Below are 22454 nucleotides of genomic sequence, written 5' to 3'. Positions count from 1 at the left end.
GTAAAATGGCACAGGACTTTCTTAATTGTTTTAACGAGTTCTGCCAGTACACAAAATATTAATGATCACATTCCGGACACCCTGTATATACAGGGTGTTTGATAGCTGATCATGCAGACGAAAGTTGGAGATAGATTGGGTATAGCCGAGAAGAAAAGTCATATACCATAATGTCAAATTGACAATAATTACCGAGTTATTAATTAAAACATGTGAGCCTACGAGCGCGTAGAGAGCGGAGGGCGGCCGCAGTAAGCACGTAGACATTTGATACAGGCGGAGTCAGTGAGTGTCGGTAGACAAGCGCGCGCGGCGAGGGACAATGTAAGCGACAAGAGGCGATCGCGCGCGACGAGGAGCGAGCGAGCTTTTTCTTTATAGCTTTTTCCTTATAGCTCGCTCGCTCCTCGTCGTTCGCGCTCGCTTGCTCTTCGTCGCGCTCGCTTGCCTCTTGTCGTTTGCGCTCGCTCGCCTCTTGTCGTTTGCGCTCGCTCGCTCCTCGTCGTTCGCGCTCACTCGCTCCTCGTCGCGCGCGCTCGCCTCTTGTCGTTTACGTTGCCCCTCGTCGCGTGCGCTCGCCTACCGTCACTCGCTGACTCCGCCTGTATCAAATGTCTACGTGCTTACTGCGGTCGCCCTCCGCTCTCTACGCGCTCGTTGGCTCACATGTTTTAATTAATAACTTGATAACTATTGGCAATTTGACATTATGGTACATGACTTTTCTTCTCGGCTACACCCAATATATCTCCAACTTTCGTCTGCATGATCAGCTATCAAACACTCTGTATATACAGGGCTTTCAAACACCCTGTATACAGGGTGTTTGAAAGCTTATCATACAGACGAAAGTTGGAGATAGATTGGATGTAACCGAGAAGAAAAGTCATGTACCATAATGTCAAATTGGCAATAGTTATCGAGTTATTAATTGAAACATGTGAGCCAATGAGCGCGTAGAGAGCGCTGCGCGGCCGCGGTAAGCACGTAGACATTTGGTATAGGCGGAATCAACGAGCGTCGATAGGTGAGTGCGCGCGACGAGAAGCGAGCGAGCGAGCGCGCGCGACGAGGAGCGAGCGAGCGAGCGCGAGCGACGAGCGAGCGAGCGCAAGCGACAAGAGGCGGCCGCCCAGCGCTCTCTACGCGCTCATTGGCTCACATGTTTCAATTAATAACTCGATAACTATTGTCAATTTGACATTATGGTACATGACTTTTATTCTCGGCCACACCCAATCTATCTCCAACTTTCATCTGTATGATAAGCTTTCAAACACCCTGTATATGTATTAAACACGTAAGTATATATATTTTAAAGTAATTATTAAACGAGGAAACTATTTTAATGATAATATGACGCCTCAGCTGATTTCTTATATAGCGACGGGCCTGAGTGTACCGCGATCGTTACCCCGGCCGCTGAGCGCGGAGCGCGGAGCGGTGCGAGGGGGACGGTAGGCGTCACCTACTGAATTTCGCCCGAAATGTGCCTAAACCTATTAATAGGTTTGAAGTCGATCTGAGATCAGATTCGTAATCAGCGACCCCAAAAACCCATATATACAGTTTTCAGTCCAGGTTTTCGGGTTTATAGTTCAAAGTTTACAGGTTTAATGTGAATGCTCATAAGGTTGTTGGGCTATAACGGCGCAGGGTTTGGAATTCATCATGTTATCTTAAAATGGCCGTAACTTTGCAAGGAAAAATCGTAGGTGACCATTCGACAGCTCATTTTGAAGGGAAAGAGTAGTACTAAATGATGCAATTAGAAGAAAAGAGCTAAAAAATTTGGTGCGTCCTATACATAACCTCAAAAGTAGCCCAAAAAGCCATTTTTCGAGTATATAACCTCAAATATCTCAAAATCCTGACGTGATGGGCCAATTCTGACCTTGGATTCGGATTCTACGCAGAAAATTACTTGGGAAACGACCCCCAGCTGCCCAACAACAAAACCTTGTAGACCTGTGTAATCGATTGTGGTTGGTCTATTTCTTACTGCTTACGCTTAGAATTCGCTTATTCTTGCAACCATTGTAGATGGGCCTTAATGAGGGTACATTCGGGGGGACGCTGTTATCGCTACAGGCTATTCGCAGAGATAATTGAGAACGCTAATCAACATTATCACTAACTAATCACTAAACGTTATTAATGGTAATCTTATTATACGAGCTAACGACGCTATTCCTTTCAAAATAGTGCATCGGTAGCGTTAAAGTTAACTCCATGAACTTCTAAAGTGCTGTGAACTGTACATTATGTTGCATTTAAATGATATACGTATCTTATTTACGTTATTATTTACATATTTATTACTTTACTGTTTATATACGCGATGGACAGTTTTGTGGAAGAAAACTTAGCTGAACGTGAAAAGGAGTTTGAACTGCAACTCTCATCAAGTAGTGCTGTTAGAACACAAACCGATGAGTTCTGTTCAGGTACTGGTTAGGTTCGGGAAGACACTACGCTATTTAGCCCTGCAGGCTGTTCAGGGAGCTAGATGGTAACGTTAACAAACGCTGTCATGACGTTATTAATGTTAGCGCGTGTGTCAAAACTATCGACACTATTCCTCCCAAAGTAGGTAGTATTATACATAGATAGCGTTACCGTTTGCAAGTTCCGTGAACGTTAAGAACGCTGTGAATTGTACATCTGTCATTGCAAATAATTGTCAAATAATATCGGTACGTCGTACTTATTAGTTTGCTATTATTCATGTACGTAATAGACGATCACATGTTGGAATAAATGTTCGGAATGTTAAAACTGAAGAGATGTTCAAACATGCTGTATGATGCAGTAATGCTATCATTATTGCGCTATTGACTGCACAAACAGTTTTGGTAATGTTTGCCCTGCTGGTACTACGAGGGCCATTCAAATATAAACCGGATTTTTTTTACAGATTTATTGGTAACAGATAAAATTACAAAAGCGATATATTATTTTTCTACATAGTTCCCTTCAACGGAAATGCATTTTCTCCACCGGATAGGTAGCTTCTTGATCCTTTCATCAAAAAAAGAAGAAGGGCACTCCAACAGCCAATTGCGCACGTATTGCTCAACCATTGCGTCGTCGTTAAATCTTTCTCCTCTTAAAGCCTCCTTCAGGGGTCCAAACATGTGAAAGTCACATGGGGATAAATCGGGACTGTAAGGAGGGTGTTCAAATGGTCCAGTACATTTCTTTGAGTTATCGCGGGTTAAGGCTGCTGTATGAGGCCGCGCGTTGTCATGGAGAAGCAGAACATCGCGAATGGGTTGCTAGCGTCGTTTATTGCGATAAGCAGGTCTCACGTTGTCCAGCAGTTCACAATAATATGCTGCATTCACCGTTCTTCTGTCGTGAAGAAAATCAATGAGTAACACATCTTTCGAATCCCAAAATACAGTCGCGAGAACTTTCCCTGCTAACAGGCGAGTTCTGGCCTTGATTGGGGCCCTCTCTCCACTTTTTTCCACTCCATACTCGTCCTCTTGTTCTCTGGGATATAGTGGTGAATCCACGTTTCGTCACAGATCACAATTCGTTTTAAAAATGCCTCTCCTTCTTTCTCGAAGCGATTCAAAAGCCGCTGACAGATGTCTTTCCGGACATTTCTCTGTGCCTCAGTGAGGAGACGTGGAATCCACCTCGCTGACATCTTATGGTATCCAAGGTATTCCGAGAAAATTATATGACTCCCAATATTTATGCCCACCTCCGATGAGATTTCGACAACAGTTAAGCGCCAGTCATCTTCCACATGTTCGCGAACGGCCCGAATATTCTCATCAGTGACATTCGATCGCGGACGATGTTCGTGACTTTCGTTTTCCACAGCATTACGACCACTGCGAAATTTTTTGGCCCAATCAAACACTTGGGTTCTTGACACTTGGGTACCATCTCCAAACTGTGCTTGGAGTCTGGTTAACATTTCAGTTGGTTTGACGCCTTCGTTAGCGAGAAATCGAATGATAATGCGTTGCGCAACAGTCGTAGGTACTTATTCAGTCATGGTGCTACTGACGAGGGAACAGCGACTGAGGTTGCAGGGGGTTGCTCTCCTCTACACATCTCTACCTAACTTCCTGAAGCGCCTTGGCCCGCTTGTGGCTCTTTCTGAGTACGCAGGTAAAAATCCGGTTTATATTTGAATGACCCTCGTAATAGCCTTAACGCATCCATAAACTATGGATTTGTCCACCCATCTTGTATAGAGTTTAGATTATTAACAGATCCACTTGTTTCCGAAAAACTTCTCAACTATATTACACTAGTGTGATAAATTAGAATGACAGAAAATATACTCGTTTTATTCAATTTACTCAATTTATTCAATTTATTGTAATGACAGCTAATGACAGATAATGATAATATCCGGCATCGAGTGTATTTGACTTTAAAAAATTTATACTGGTATTTGGCAGCAAATTATTAAATACTGGTATTCAGCTCCATACGCTTTAAAGTTTAAAACATAAGTTACTGGACATTATCGTCGTCCACTAATTCTCATAGATATTTAATTCTAATCCTGACGACGGATAAGCAAATCCACAGTCTAATCATAATTCTCGATCGATTTTAATCAGATTTTAATCAGATAAACGATAATGAGTAAAATATTTTTCTGTTTTCAACGTCCACATAACAAGATTCTTTAAGGAGGGATCCTGGTGTAAAAGCCTAAAAATAAGGCTATTTTCAGCAATTTTTTCTGCGTAATAAAAACAATAAATCTTTTTGAGATTTTAGGGATATATTGTACTATATTTGAAGTATATAATTAAATTTTTTTGGGTACAAAAGTTGCAACATTTTCGAAATATAAGGGCGGATGTCCGAAGTGTCCAAAATTTAGATGCAAATCGGCGATAGTAATATTTCTTCGCAAGATTATTTAAAACAAAAAAGCCACAAAAGTTTTCAAAGATAATACTCAGTTCATCAGTGAACTTAAAATATTTTTAAAAAGTCGAAAATTAACAAAATGGCGGATTAAAAAAGAAAAAAATACTATTTTTATCCTACAAATTCGTCCGTTTTTATTTAAAAAATATTATTTAAACAAATTTTTTTTTGGATCGGATAGATTCACCAACAAATGACACATGTTAGCTGTTTATATGCATAAGGGCAAGTTGACTGCTTGAATAGTTTTAGAATAATCACGACCGCCAATTCTGAAAACGTGATGTCGAGAAAAACACAATAATAGTTTACGATATAGAAAAATGCTAGAAAAAATTGAGTTTTTGTCTTAATCTTACTTCAATTTTTCATTAATCCGTTATTCCAGGACCATATAACAAGCCTTCAGTTTTTTCATACATCTCGTTTTGATCAATTAATTGCTATTTTCGAGCCAATCGAGCATCTTTAGTGCTGCTTAGGCTCCGACTGTTCTTGTTGTTTCGTGCGGCCGGCGTCGATCTTATCAACAAACATTTTGCATGTCGGTCCAACTTTTATATCAAATTTGATATCAGGGTTTCCATAATCTTTAGAACTGCATAGCCTTCGTTGAAGATGCCTGCAGTAATGAAAGCAGCGATTTCAACTATTTAACTATTTTTATATTCCTCTGAGCAGGTATAAGATTACTTACCCAAATTCTTCAGAAATATCTGCTGTTTATTATCATTGAGTCCGCTAAGTAAAGGATATCTACACTACAGAATCCCCCCTTAAGACGTCTTATTAATCTTTTTTAAACTGATCGATACATATATCTCACATAACACATAACATTACAGCAATATCACAATAATATTACTTCTCCATTGCAATATTACAACGTAATATGGTAGAAATATTACTACATTATTACAGTGATATTATAGTAATATTAAAATGTCCGCCGAAATGCATCACAGTAATATTATGGTGATATATTACAGTAATATTGTAACAATATATCATACTAATATTGTCACAGTGATATATAATAGTACTACAACAATATTACTGTAATACTGTAAAGTTATAAAATTCTCTTACGGAAGAAACACTCAAATTTGAGTATACCATATATTTGAGAGTAAATTCGAATAATTGAGTATAAACACTCAATATTTGAATGTTTCTTCCATAGGAATTAATTTTATATTAGTTAATTTAATATTAGATTTGAAATATTATCGTTGAAATATTATGTTTGTTAATTATTTTTACCTTCTGAAGATATAAGCAATTCAGTTTTCTGTGATGTATTTACGTCTCTTAATTCGGACTTTCCTGCCTTTATTTTAAAATTTTATAACTGCTATATCTCAACAACTAAACATTTTAGAAAAAAATGTTTCAGACAAAAGTTGTATGGTTTCAAGAGAACGTATAACAACTATATCATTTTGTTTATAAATGGTGCCACTTTCGAGATATTCACTGATCATTATTTTTCTTAAATAGAAACCCTAATTTTTTATTATATCATCTTTTTCTACCAATTAATTTGAACAACTTTTATTGGAAACATCTTTTTATTTGCCTAATATTTTTTGAAATATTTAAGGAGAACTTAGTAATTTTTTCAACATTTAACTTCCGATATTTCGAAAGTGACGCCATTTGTAAACAAAATGACATCATCACGTCATTTGACATCATTTGACATCATCTTGCTACTTGGGATGAGATATACTGCAATACAATATTACAGTAATCTTTTAATGTTACATATATTCTGCAATACAATATTACAGTAATCTTTTAATGTTACATATAGACGTAATATATCAGTATTATTATTGTAATATTTTAACATTATATAAAAACATTAACATTATATAATATATCAGTAATATTTTTGTAATATTGTTATTATAATATATAATATTATTGATATATTGCAATCTGTCATATCTCTGTCTACTATCATATTTCTGTAATTACGTGCTATGTGTGATATACTGCTAAATATTTCAAAAAGACTGATCTTGTGAATTCTTATTGCTTTTGGTATTAAAATGTACCATTTCGCATATTAATTTTCCCCCCTACTCAGTTTAATACAAAAATTTTTGGTAAAATGTTGCTCAATGATCACTTCTACAGACGAATAAAATAAAATAATTAGAATTTAAAAATAAAATATCGTCTTAAAAGGATTAAAACAATACCTCAAAACCGGGACATAAGATGTCTTAAAAACATAATACAGATTTCGTATCTTCTGAACGTTTTTTAAGAAATTATAGAGATTTTTAGATATCTTTAAGAAGTCATAATGTTGTGTGGGATGTTTAGTGCATAAAACTCTCCGAGCAGGAAGGATGAGCAGGAACGTATCTTCGTATGCATTATACATTATATGCATTAGACACGTGCGCGATACTCTTATTTTGCATACACATAAAAAAGCGGTGCAACCGGTCGATATTAGATAACAAGACCTCGTGTAAAACAAAGACCGCATACATTAACAACAGTTCTTTAAATATATGTTCACGCGCGCAGGTCTTCGGAATTCAAGCGGATCATTTCTCGCGAAACTTCGAACTTACGATGATTCGCGTCTTTTGGCTATTCGTACTCGCTATTATAATCATGTACGCCATTGCGAACGGTAAGTATCGATGTGTACGCTTTCCGTTAAGGAAGAACAAAATACCTCACAAGCAAAAACCAATTACATAATTACAATACTATAATTAATGGGCAATAACGTTTAATATAAACACGGAATATATGATTTATCCTTTCACAGATGGAGATGACTTGGAGAACCTCGAGAGCATTTTTCTACGTTATTACATTAGGTATTTTTACACCTTTATTTTATCATCTATACAGTTGATGTTTGTATAAGAAACAACATAAAAGACCAAGTAAACAGCAACTGACATTAACATTACATCAATGTTATTATTTTTACACTCAACGCAATGTAACTGTTATGTATAACGTGTGTCATCTTGGATATGCGTTACTCTGGGTTATAAAAAGTTATAATATCGATGTAACTTACTGTTTAATTTTTTAATTACTCTTTTACCAAGAACCGATTAAAATAACCGTTTTAACAACTTCGCAAGACTCCAACCGAAGCTGCTGCTTTGCTCCTCACTTTCTATTTCTTCTTACAGCAACTTCAGTTGAAATCTTGCAAGATTATTAAAAGTGCAAGGTTAGTTTAATCGGAGCTTGCTAAAGGTAGCCCTTAGTTCACTAGCTTGTTCACTGGAGGAACCTTCTGCATTCCTCCAACGATATGAACGTTTCCTTCGACGCGAGATAAGATGAGAATCTTCTCTATAAATTTATATTTTTCAAGCATCAGAACTTTACCTCGCTTAGGAAAACACTGGACGAGTACATTGATTATTCGCTGGACAACGTTAGTTCGCTGCAAACCAGACTGAATCCCAACAGAAAGACGGTACTGTACATTCATGGCTACACGGAGAACCTGCAAAGGGAGAGCGTACGGACGGTGGTGCAAGGTATATCCTTTTGCGTTAGAAGATATGAGCAACCATCCATCGAAAGCCGACTAAATAAGCCGTTGCGCTTCTTCAGCGTATCTCAACCAAGACAATCACAACACCATCGCGTTAAGTTACGCTAAATTGGCGAACGGGACGTACACGAAAGTGGTGAAGAATATTGTTCAGGTTGGAGCCGTTGTTGCGCTGTTTCTCGACAACATGGAAAAAACAGGCTTTAATACGGAGAAACTGCACATCGTCGGCCATTCCATGGGCGCCCATGTCGCTAGCTATATCAGCAGAAAAGTCAATTTTTCGGTCCCTAGAATCACAGGTAGGTATAAACTTCTCACCAGTCGATTTGGTTCCATGATAACATACGCGAACATTCGCAGTACAAACGACAGGGAGATTGAAAAATAGAATTGCAAAATGTAGAATAATTTCTTTTTCTCGTTTTATGTCAAATGTTTGCGAACCATCGTACAGTCTTTGACGATTTTGCGTCGAAGTTGCCTCGACTGCGGCTATCGGTACATAAAAGAAGCGCAATATTGAACTTGGAAAAGTAATTTCAGATAATTCGAATGACTGACGAAACTACACGTGAAATGTCACGCGAGATTATTTCTATTTCTTTTATATACCGATGTTCTACAAATTGGCATAATAGCCGATTAACAATTAGCATAAGATTACTATTTTCTAATCATGCGAATTCCTTCGTAGACACTTTACTGCTTTGACAAGATCGTCCCGTCTACTTTGAATAGTCGATAATAAATAATAAATCAATATTGCATACATTTAAAATATTTTAATAACCTATTTGCACAAAATATCGAGGCTGATATGTCGGTTATTTCAAATGAATATTTCAATAGTCCTTATCGAGACGAATTAATGAAGTGACATGAAATCGTTTGACAAGAAAACATATACAATATGTCATGTATACACACACATGCGTGCACATATATACATATATATATATGTAGATTTTTAATATTTACAATGAATATCAGAACAGACAACAAGTCAAGTGGAAACTTTGCATTGACAAACATGACCGTTCTTGCAACTCCTATCGCTTCTGCCATAGTAATTATGTTACATCGTATAAAAATAGGTATATAACTTCTTATAAATAAATTTTATATATATATTATTATATATATTAGATATATATATTTTATATATATATTTTATATATAATTTTATATATATTATTTTATATATTATTTATAAATAAAATTTTGCTTTCAGAGGCCTTATATTGGGTCTGGGAAAAAGTTCGTGGCGTTTTTTTAGTAAAATTCAATTGGTTTTCTTATAGTGTGAAAATGAATTTATTTAAACCAAATATGCTCCATTATTATCGACAATGTTTCACCATTTTTCGGGTAGAGCCATAATGCCATCGGTGAAGAACTTCTGTGGTTTCTGGTTGAAAAACTGAATCAAGTGGTTTTCACAGGCTTCTTTTGAAACCAGCTTAATTCCATTGAGAGAGTTCTACAGAGATCGGAACAAGTGATAGTCAGAGGATGTCTGGACTATACGGTGGATGCATCAAAACTTCCCAACCAAGCTCTCGCAATTTTTGACGGGTCATTAAAGAAGTGTGTGGTCGGGCGTAGTCATGATGGAAGACAACACCTTTCCTATTATTCAATTCGGGCCGTTTTCTTTCAATTGCCTGGCGTAATCTCTCTAGTTGTCTACAGTAGAGTTGAGAATCAATCGTCTGACCAACTGGAAGTAGCTCATGGTGGACGATTCCCTTCCAGTCCCACCACACACACAGCATCACCTTTTTTGGCGTCAATCCTGGCTTCGCGAACGCTTGTGACGGCTCACCATCCCTTATCTACGATCTTTTACGCTTCCGATTGTCGTACGATCCATTTTTCATCACCGGTTATGACACGTTTCAGAAATGGCTCGATTTCATTGCGTTTCAGCAGCGCATCGCAAATGTTAATTCGGTCTATCATGTTTTTCGCGCTCAACTCATGAGGAATCCATACATCGAGCTTCTTTTTGTAGCCAGCTTTGTGTAAATGATTCAAAACAGTTTTGTGGTCAATGCCTAACTCCATACCAATATCGACACTGCTGATATGCTTATCTTGCTGGACTTTTTCAAGAATTTCATCAGCTTTTTCAGTGATTGGACGACCAGAGCGTAACTCATCTTTCACATCAAAATTACCAGAACAAAAGCGAGCGAACCATTTCCGCGCAGCAGATTTTGATAAAGTACTTTCATCGTACACAGCACAAATTTTTTCACAAGCCTGCGCAGCGTTCTTCCCTTTGTCGTAATAATATTGCAAAATATAGCGCAATTTTTCATTACTTTTCTCCATTTTCAAACGCAAACAACTTTCCAACCACTGCATCAATTTCGATGTTTATACACTCAAAGTAACGCTCGAAGTGTCACCTTTCCAACGAGCGTTTAGTGGTATCGCTGCGATCTGTGTTTCCTGAGTTATTTGCACGCCATCTATCGGGAAAAACGCCACGAACTTTTTCCCAGACCCAATATATTATATAAAAATCTTTTATAAAGACAAACTGTTGAAATATACGACTACTGTTATGTATAAAATGATCAGTATTATTATTGTTATTGTTATTGTTATTTTGTATATCAATACTAATCGTCTCTTACTATGATCAAATTCGAAGAAACCGTATTGCATATGTAACAAGTACGGTAAGTGAATATACATAAATAATATTACGGACGTATAAAGGTGTCCCCACCTATTTTCTGAAAAGTCTGTATGTCGAAAAATATTATTGTTATATATGACTGGATTCGGCATAAAATATCCTTTTTCGTTTGGTAGAAAACGAAATTTTTAAATTATAAAGAAATTGGAAATTGATATGTGGTATATATGGTTTACATTTTAACATTTTTTTAACTAAAAACGCTGTTATAAAGTACTCTTCGAACAATTAAATTTCTATTTAGAAAATTTTTTTCTACTTCTTATATTTTTCACAATACATGATGCTTTGAAAAATAAACGCCGATTTCTTTCAAAGGAATGTTTTACTCCTTAAACGGGGTGCACTCCTTAAATTGGGTGCTCATAAAAAAATACGCATCATTTCTTTTAGTCTAGATTACAAGCTCTTTCAAATCTAAGGCAGACCATTTCCATATGTTTCCTTGTGAGAATTCAAACAGAATTTTCTTCTTGTTGCTTGTATTGTGATATTGTCGGGCACTTGGTATTTTATAAAGAGCAATGTTTAAAAATCTTTGCATGCAGCACAATGAACTATAAACCGAATGTACATACGATTACAAACTGAAAAAAATGCTGTTGTACAAATGCAAAATTAATAATTTATATTTATACTGTTTATTTATAACAGCCCGTGATATGGATATATAGTTGAAATAATTTATTTTCTTCATTTAACAGCTTAATAGTTTCTTTTGTATAATTTTATATCATTACATATTGGGTGAGTGCAAAAGTTCGTGCGGAGTTTGTGAGTAAAAGTCACACAGTGATTAGGCAAACAAAAATCTTTATTCAATCAATGATATATTCTCCATCGTTTTCTATAATCTTTTCCCAACGTTCTGGCAGCATACGGATGCCTCGATCATAAAAACTGCGCGGTTTAGATTCGAAGAACGAAGAGACGTCGTTTTTTAAGGCCTCCAAAGAATCAAAGTTTTTTCCATTTAAATAATTTTGCAATGACCGGAACAAGTGATAGTCAGATGGTGCGATATCAGGAGAATACGGTGGATGCGTTAAGACATCCCATTTCAGGCTCTTCAGTTTGCGCAGCGTCTTTTTCGAAACGTGTGGTCTGGCGTTGTCATGATGAAAGACGACTCCCTTGCGATTTGACAAAATCGGACGTTTCTCTTTTATTTCTCGATTGAGATTGGTTAATTGGCGACAGTACTTGTCCGAATCAATCGTTTCGCCAGCGGGGAGAAGCTCGAAATAGATTATGCCCTTGCAATCCCATCAAACAGAGAGCATCACCTTCATCGGGTGCAAACTGGCCTTTGGCATTGCGTCACCATGCTCACCTGATTGTTTCCATGTCCGTTTGAGCTGAACATTGTTGTAGAGGACCCATTTCTCATCGCCCGTCACTAGTCGATCCAAAAACGACTCGTTATTGAGCCGCCCGAGTAAAGAAACGGCTGCAGAAATTCGCTTGATTTTGTTCTTCTCGGTCAGCAAATGGGGCACCCATATATCGAGCTTCAAATCGAATCCCATCTTTTTTAAACGCCGAAAAGCGGTTGATCGGTCAACGTTTAGTGAGTAGTAGCAACTTCTTCTGTTGAAATTCGCGGATTATTGAGCACTAAAGTACGCAAAACATCGTCATCAATGTCAGAAAGTCGACCAGAGCGTGGCTCGTCTTCAAGGTTAAATTCTCCGCGCCGAAATTTAGCAAACCATTTTTCCACAGTTCGTTTAGCTGGTGCTTCATCCTGATAAACATCCTGAATGTTTTTTACGGTTGCGGCAACGTTTATTCCCTTCCGAAACTTGTAAAGCATAACATGCCGTAAATGCACCTTATCGATACTCATTTTTAAAGTGATATTTCTCGAAGCAGTTTGTATGAAAACAAATGATTTTTTTTTTAATAACAGCTGAAGACGTCACCTTTCCAACGTTATATAATATGTAGATGGAAGTATTAATGACAACACTTTACGACGCTTATAACTCCATCTATTGAAACTCCGCACGAACTTTTGCACTCACCCAACATATAATACATTTATATCATTACATATCATTACATACATTTATATCATTACATGACCACGTAGAGACTAAATTTATGTATATACCATATACAGTGGCGTGCAAAAGTTTCGAGCCATAGTGTCTTTTTAAGATACATGATAATATATTGATTTACTCTAAAAATTAATTATATAAAATAGTTGACATAACATTCTTACAAATAATAGTACAGTTACAAAATTTTAAAATTACATAGTTTCTAATTATTTAGTCATATAATATTTACATGTGTTCAAAAGTATTGAGCCGTATTCTTGTTGTGACTTTATGAGCCCGGTTTGTTTACGTTTCTTATGAAAACGTTTCTTATGAAACTCCTTCGTAAATATTTACTTTAACTAAGGTTCAGTCTATTGTCTATCGCAATGCCGAAACATACAAGCTTTCAGTTACGCGAAGCCGTGATTAATCTTTCTTAACAAGGAAAGGTTTCTCGCGAAATTGCTAATTGCTTATTAATTGATAAAAGCATTGTAAATAGGATTATTGCTAAATATAAGTTGACGAACTCTCTAGCTGATAAACTACGAAACGGTAGACCTTGCGAAACTACAAAGCGATTAAAATGAACTACAAAATGATTAAAAGAAAGTCGATAGCAGATGTTAGAAAAACTGTCATGGATATTTTTCGAGAACTACGAGAAAAAAATCTTGCTGATATTAGTCGAAGTACAATATCTCGATGTCTAAAGAAGTAGGACTTTTAGGACGTGCTGGTGTAAAAAAAGACCATTAATTAGTGCAAAAAATAAGAAAGCTCGATTAGATTTTGCAAAGAAATTTGAGCATTGGACTGAAGTTGATTGGCGAAAAGTACTTTTCTCTGACGAGTCAAAGTTTCAGTTATTCGGAAGTGACGGTAGAAAATATATACGACGTCCAACAGGCACAAGATATAACTCAAGATACCAAATTCCTACCGTAAAACATGGTGGAGATAACGTGATGGTTTGGGGATCATTTTCTTATATAAAGTTGGTTCATTATTAATTGAGATCACGGACGATATTATGGACGCTATAATGTATCGAGATATATTGACACAGCTGCCATATGCAACTCGAAACATGCCACGTAGTTGGATTTTCTAACAAGATAACGACCCCAAACATTCATCAAAACTAATAAAAGAATTTTTCATCGTAAAAAAAAATGCGAGTTCTTGACTGGCCCTCGCAATCGCCGGACTTGAATCCTATTGAGCATTTGTGGCAAGAACTCAAACTACATACAGAAAATAAAAAACACTCCAATAAAGCTGAATTGTGGCAAGATTTGCAAACTCAATGGCAAAATTTACCTCAAGATTGCATTTCTAATTTAATAGCATCAATGCTTCACCGTTGTGCTGCAGTGATTGCTTCTAAAGACATGGCAACAAAGTATTAAGTTTAAAAAAACGTTGACAACATTTTCTGTTATTATTTTTCAATAATATATTTTTCTTATGAATAAGAAAACTTTTTGGCGCAATACTTTTGCACTGTTTGTAATAAGACATTGTGTAAAAATAAAATATTTAGAATTATTAACAGTTTGTAAAGTTTATATAATTGTAGGACAAATAAATACATTTTGTTTATATATATAAGTAAAGTTTTTAGCGCTCATTATGAAATGAATATATAATAATAATTGTGTGGCTCAAAAGTTTTGCACGCCACTGTAGATCATATATAGGGTATGCCATTTTATTCAATACACGCGAATATATCGATTAGGAGAGGTTTTTAAAAAAATTTTTCAGACAAAAGTTTTATGGTTTCGAGGAGGAAAGATAATGATATTATTAATTTAATCGTAGATGGTGCTACTTTAGAGATTTTATTATGGCGGCAATTTTTTTAAATGGACATTGATGTTTTTCTTGAAATAAAAGTTGTACAATGAGACAAGTACAATAGTTTTTTGTTTTTTGAAATTGGATCATTTTTCAGTGAGTTACAGCGTTCCAAAGTTTGTAATTTAAGTAAAAAGCTTTTATCCTCATACAGTGTGCGTACGCATTTTGTGACTCCAAACCCTTTCTACCTCTGTGTTTATATGTCTGTATATGTGTGCGCATGTGTGTTGTTCCTATCCGTTATCTGGATTGATTCTATTTGATAACATACATGCTCATGCACATGCGCACGCGCATATATGCAGACAGAGGTAAAGGGCGGTTTGGAATCACAAAACGCATACGCACCTTATATGGAGATGTAGTTTTTTACTTAAATTATAAACATTAGAACGCTGTAACTCACTGAAAAATAATCCTATTTTAAAAAACAAAAAATTGTAGTACTTGTCTCATTGTCAGCTATAACTTTTATTTCAAGAAAAATTTGATTTCCACTTAAATTAAAAAAATCTATTTAAATTTAAATAAAAAAAAAATAAAACAATAAGTCTAAAGTATAAGAGGTAGAAAAACACTTTCTAAATAAAAATTTAATGGTTCCATTTAATGATTTCATTTAAATTAAAAAGAATGGCTACCATGATGAAATCTCTAATGTAGCGCTCTCTACAATTAAATTGATAACATAATTATCTTTCCCGCTCCAAGCCATCAAACTTTGGTCTGAACATTTTTTTCCAAAAACTTCTTTTCGAGATATTCGCATGTATTGAATAACATGATCTACTCTGTAGAATAATATGTAATTTATATACAGGATCTGCCAAAAGTTCCGGAACGGCTAATTATATCAAAAAATAATGATTGTTCAAAACAATGTTTGAAACAAAAGTTGTAGCGCTTAAAAAGCTATCAGATATTGATGATTGTTTGACCTTGGAATGATCTTGAGAAACGTTATCAAGGTCAACATAAAAATCTTAAATGGAACCCCCTATCTTTTGTTACATATTCTTGTAGCTGAGACGTTTCCGAAACACTGGTTACAAATCTCTTTCCATAAGAACTTTTTCAGATATAGGACTTGAAAGTTAAAATACCACCGGCATTATCATTACCCAAGGTGTACCACGTAGAGGTTGTACGGTCGGATTTATACCTCTTGTGTGCGTGTGTGTGTCACAGCAGAGATAAGGACCCCACGGTTCGTCACTGCTGTAATATTTATTGACTCCAAACCCTCTCTGCTGTGTGTGTGTGTGTGTGTGTGTGTGTGTGTAGGGTGCGTGTATGCGGTCTATTTCTGTCGAGGGTAGTATGTGTGCATATTATCCTGTTAAATGTTCAAATTGATGGCCTTGTGCTGCTTGACAGTGTCCCAAACGAACATAAAATGTATTTAAAACATTTCTCAAAACTTCTGGTGTAATGGAATCTGAAACATTTAATATTCTTTCTTTTAGATTGTCTATGTTTCTAGGTTTCGTTTCATAGACCATACTTTTAAAATGTCCCCAATAGAAAAAGCCTAACGGATTTAGATCAGATCTTGGCGGCCATTCTATCGTACCTCTTCTACCAATCCATCGACCAACAAAAATTTCATGTAAAAAATAACGAACATTTAAACCGAAATGAGGTGGAGCCCCATCTTGTTGAAACCAAACATGTTCAAAAGCATCTCCAACAATGTTTCGGATAGCTGGTACAACTCGGTTTTGCAACAAATTCAAGTAAATTTCTGCTGTCAAATTCCCGTCTAGAAAAAATGGCCCTATGATACGATTAGAGAATATTCCGGCCCAAACATTAATCTTCTGGGGATATTGCGTATGACAGCAGATAACAAATAAGATGTTTATTCTGAGAAATAAATTACTTTGTTATATGATATATAAATCTTTTTTACTTTAGACCACATCCTTTCTTCGAAAAAATATATCAACTATTGCATAGTTTCATACCTTAGATTGTGTAGGTCGAACTATACATGACTCGAACTATGCATGATAGATACTGCGTTGAGCTGATAATGAACTTTTTTAAAGGTTTGAGTCTTAGCAACATCTCGGCAGTTTTTTCTCTCATCCCGTGAGGATTTTCATCAGTTCACTACCTCAAATTATGCCGATTAACTGATCCATTTAATTCAAAGGCAGCTTCATCGGAGAAACAAATCCAAGTAAATAATTGATTATTATAATCAAATAGTGTCATTATCGTATCGCAGAATTCAATTCTCTTGTCAAAATTGTCTTCGGACAGCTCCTGTACCAAATGCATTTTATACGGGTGGTACTTATCTTCTTATAGAATTCTACGAACCGATGTTATGCTAGTTTCACTTTGTTGAGATAATTTTGTAAGCGTTGTATGAGGTTTTTCTATGGTATTTAGCAAAATCTCTAGAGCTTTATCATCGTTGGTGGCGTCTTTAGGTCTTTCAGATCTTGGTTCGTCTTCAATTGATCCAGTTCTTTCAAAACGATCAACAGTCCGATAAACAGTCCGAAAAAAGATGATTTTGAAATTGGAGGACGATTAATATATGTATTGTTAAATAAATAGTTACTTCTTGATAGATCTAATTCTATCACCAAAACCTTGCATCATAAGAATAATAATTTTTACCTTATCAGTTAAACGCATTGTCCAAAGTGAAAACAATTACACTAAATGAAGAATGAATAAAATATTAGTGTAAGATAGATTATATCCACAGGTTGATATTTCTGATTTTGAGACAAAATTAACTTCGCACCAATCTTCTTTAGCAAATTTACTGAACCTGCGCTAGCTCTGTGTGCGTAGCGTGCGTGGGCCTGAGTGCTCTACGCGAGAGTGGTGGGGATAAAACACTACCTAGCGCGGACGCTCAGTCGCTACGTTGCATACTAATCCGCAGTGACGAACCGTGGGGTCTCTGCTGTGACACACACACGCACACGCACACGCACACGCACACGCACATATACACACACACTCATGCACAAGAGGTATAAATCCGACCGTGCAACCTCCACGTGGTACACCTTGGGTAATGATAATGCCGGTGGTATTTTAACTTTCAAGTCCTATATCTGAAAAAGTTCTTATGGAAAGAGATTTGTAACCAGTGTTTCGGAAACGTCTCAACGTCATCTATAAGAATATGTAACAAAAGATAGGGGGTTCCATTTAAGATTTTTATGTCGACCTTGATAACGTTTCTCAAGGTCATTCCAAGGTCAAACAATTATCAATATCTGATAGCTTTTCAAGCGTTACAACTTTTGTTTCAAACATTATTTTGAACAATCATTATTTTTTTAAATAATTAGCCGTTCCGGAACTTTTGGCAGACATTGTATAATTATTAGGTGTGTGAATTAATTCGGTCCATCTGGGGGTCAATTGCTGTACTATGTAATTTTCTAACCACTAATGTATGCAAAAGGCTTTATATTTTAGTTTTGATATCTGGCAATAATATCCAGTTGATAAACGTTTGGGTTTGTAACAATAACATCGTGTTTATCTGATTCGAAAATGTCGAAATTCAAGCCAAGAAAGCATCATTTCCAGGAAGTTCTCATTTTCTGTTTTCATTTGAAGAAAACAGCCGCTGAAACTCATCGAATGCTCGTAGAAGCTTATGGTGAAAGTGCTCCCACCGATAAATCATGCAGAGAATGGTTTCGACGTTTCAAAAGTGATGATTTCAGTGTCGATGACAAATCTCGTCCAGGTCAGCCGAAGAAGTTCGAGGACGAGGAATTGACGGCGCTAATCGATGAAGATCCGTGTCAATCGCAACATAAGCTCGCGCAATTATTGAATGTTGATCGATCAATATCTGTGCGAATCATTTCTGTGCGTTTGGCAGCCATGGGAAAGATTTACAAAGAAGGAAGATGGGTGTCATACGGACTGAACGGAAGAAAGAGACATCGAGAGGCCAAAAGTCATGTCTGAAATCTTGCTTGCCAGAAAAAAAGAAAAGGTTTTTTGCATCGTATTGTGACTGGAGACGAAAAGTGAATATATTTCGATAATCCCAAGCGAAGGAAATCTATTAGCGACCCAGCAAAACCATCCACATCGATACCAAAGCGGAATATTCACGACAAGAAAGTAATGCTCTGTACATGGTGGGACCAGAAGGATGTAGTACGAGGGTGGTCCGATAAGTACTTAGCCTACAAAAGAAAAACGAAAATTTTGGAAAAGTGGCGATTTATTTCTCAACATAGTCTCTTTTTAGCTCGATACACTTGACCCAGCGATGCTCCAACTTCTTTAACCCGTCTGAAAAATACGTTTTCTCAAGGTCTGCAAAGTAGGCCTCCGTGGCGGCGATGACCTCCTCATTCGACTCAAATTTCTGCCCGGCGAGTGACTTTTTCAAGTTTGGAAACAAAAAGAAGTCACACGGGGCCAAATCTGGAGAATACGGTGGATGGGGCAGCAGTTCGTAGCCCAATTCGACCAATTTGACCGTGGCGAGGGCGGAGGTATGAGCCGGTGCGTTGTCATGGTGGAAGAGCACTTTTTTCTTCGCCAAATGGGGCCGTTTTTCTGCAATTCGGCGTCGAATCGGCCCAATAATTCGGCATATTACAGCCCTGTGACCGTTTTGCCCTTCTCCAGGTAGTCGATGTAGATCACACCTTGTGAATCCCAGAAAACGGTGGCCATCACCTTTCCGGCCGATAGAACAGTCTTCGCCTTCTTCGGAGCACGTTCGCCGGGTGAAGTCCACTGTTTCGACTGTTCCTTGGTCTCTGGTGTGTACCAGTGGATCCATATTTCGTCGATGGTCACGAAACGACGCAGAAACTCCTTCGGATTGCGCTTAAACAGCGTCAAACACTGCTCTGAAGTGGTCTCACGGTTGTTGTCCGGAGTGAGCAAACGCGGCACCCATCGCGCCGACAGCTTTCTCATGCCCAAAATTTCATGCAGGATATGACCCACGCGGTCTTTTGAGATGCCTACTGTCTCAGCTATCTCGCGCACCTTCAATCGGCGGTCTGCCAATACGAGATCGTGGATTTTTGTCATGTTATCCTCCGTGGTATCCGTTTTCGGGGCACCTGGGCGTGGCTCATCAAAAACCGACGTGCGACCACGTTGAAACTCGTTAAACCAATTTTTGACGGTCGCCATCGAAGGAGAAGAGTCACCGTACACAGCATCCAAACGCTCTTTGATTTCGCTGCGCGATTTCCCTTCCAAAAACAAGAATCGAATCACCGACCGATATTGCTCTTTTTCCATTTTTTTAAAATCCGCGGACACGCCCGCTTCCACACGCGGTCAAAACAAAACTACGAGTCCGATTCGGCTGAAATTTCGACAGTAGCCGTCTACGAGAATGTACTACACGATAGTAAATTTCTCTTGCGATAGTGGCGCCATCGGACGGTGAGGCTAAGTACTTATCGGACCGCCCTCGTATATGCATATCTCATGAACTATTAAAACAAAGCCAAACTATCACTGCCGAATTTTACCAATAACAATTGATCCGTTTAAACAACATATTAAAGAATAAGCGGTTGGAATATGCAAAGAGACACGACAAAGTGATCTTCCACCACAATAACGCTAGGCCACATGTTGGGAAGATTATGAAGGCTACCTTGGAAACATTTGGCTGGGACGTTTTACCTCACCCGCCGTATTCACCAGACATTGCTCCATTCGATTATCACTTGTTCAGATCGGTGGCACACGGGCTTTCGGACCAGCATTTCAACAATTATGAAGAAATAGAGAAATAACTCAATGAATGGATCGCTTTTTCCGTCACGGGATGCAACAACTGCCAGACAGATGGGAAAAAATAATAGCAAGCGATGGCAAATACGTTGATTAGTGTACTTTTTCATGTTTTTTCATACTAAAGTCTTTTTTTGGAAGAAAAAACGGACCGAATTAATTCACACACCTAATACATGACCATATGATATAATTATATAATTTTGCATAATTATATATAATGTCTTTTTGGTCGGGAGGTTTGGATCCTGCCGGCCCTTTCTTTAATTTCCTGGAGCCCCATCTCTCGTACCATGATGCGCGTTTTGTGGACATCATACACACAGACTACGCATATTACGGTATTGCCGTAAGCACAGGCACAGTGGATTTCTTCCCGAACGGCGGTCATCGTATACAACCCGGTTGTCCGGAAAAGATTAAAGTCTTCAGCGCGGCTGGTATGCACGATGTACCTTCAAAACCGCGGAGCGAATAAATGATATTCCATTTTGGTCGTCCGCCCGACGTTTCAGATTTCTGCAGTCATCATCGTTCCTGGGAATTCTACGCTGAGTCTGTAACCAATGAGTCATCCTTCCTGGGGGTGCATTGTTCTTCATGGCCTGACTTCTTGTCTGGCAATTGTAACAATAATACCCCGATCTTCATGGGTTACAGGGCATCACGGGCTCCGAACATCATGTAAGTAAAAGACCTTAGAGAATCAATTTAAAGGAGAACAGAGTACTTGTTATAAAGTTAAAATGTGTTCTGACGCATACAACTACCATTTTCCTTTTCTGTTCTGCAGGGAGGGCAATGTTTATTTGAAGACGGCCGCGCAAAGTCCTTTCGGGCTGGAGAAAAAAGGAGCTCAAGGTACCGTTATGTAATACGATGACCGACGACTATATTACGTGGAATTGCAACGTAGAAAAAATACATCATGAGATCTATCAACGGGGACAGACCTTATCAATAAAAGAAAAACCACCAATATATCGACCTCAACGTCACATATTCTGCTAGGCTACGTTCATCGTATATTAATGAACAATCGAGTATAGCGTTTTAGTTTACTTACCGTAATAACGAGTAGGTAATCGTCATTGTATTACTTCACACAGCAAGTTTCCCGCTTCACGCAGTAACGTTGTCAGTTCGAAGATATTTTCACGTTTCAGATCCTTTTCGTCCGCTTAAAAAATATAGAAAAATATAGAAAAATAAAGACGAAGGGAATTATTTCGGGAGTCCTGAAATTTATTATACAAACATTCTGTTTAATTTAAAATAATATATATGGAGAAAGTTCCGTGCGGCAAAATTATTTCGGATGGAGAAACAATATGTCCTAGTAACTTATTTTTCCTGTAGAATTTGATAAATTTGATATTCGTGATCTAGCACCTCGAGCATGATGGACTTCAGAACTGTTAGTTTGATTTCAAATCGAATAAAATGTACATATCACTCAACGAAAATTCATAGAATTACGTTTGTAATTTGCTTCATTATGATATTATTTTATCAGCTTGCTCTCTGTATAATGTCGGATCGATCCCTATGTATCGACTGCGGTAATGGACGAAAGCATTTATGCTAACGTTAATTT

General features: G+C 37.2%; 1 protein-coding gene across 1 annotated transcript; it reads left to right on the top strand.

The window, feature by feature from the left end:
- The first annotated feature begins 7548 nt into the window (after positions 1 to 7548).
- On the top strand, positions 7549 to 22032 carry LOC105189675 (lipase member H-B). The gene is made up of 7 exons (XM_011151946.3): positions 7549 to 7567; positions 7709 to 7760; positions 8299 to 8444; positions 8521 to 8763; positions 21097 to 21297; positions 21373 to 21541; positions 21651 to 22032. Exons 1-7 carry the CDS (start codon positions 7549 to 7551, stop codon positions 21730 to 21732), a joined length of 912 nt encoding a protein of 303 aa, XP_011150248.2. The 3' UTR covers positions 21733 to 22032.
- Positions 22033 to 22454: the final 422 nt, after the last annotated feature.

Source organism: Harpegnathos saltator, unplaced genomic scaffold, assembly GCF_003227715.2.
Source record: "Harpegnathos saltator strain DR-91 unplaced genomic scaffold, Hsal_v8.6 scaffold63, whole genome shotgun sequence".
In the NCBI taxonomy this organism is placed as follows: domain Eukaryota; kingdom Metazoa; phylum Arthropoda; class Insecta; order Hymenoptera; family Formicidae; genus Harpegnathos; species Harpegnathos saltator.
This window is presented reverse-complemented; position numbering and strand designations above follow the sequence as displayed.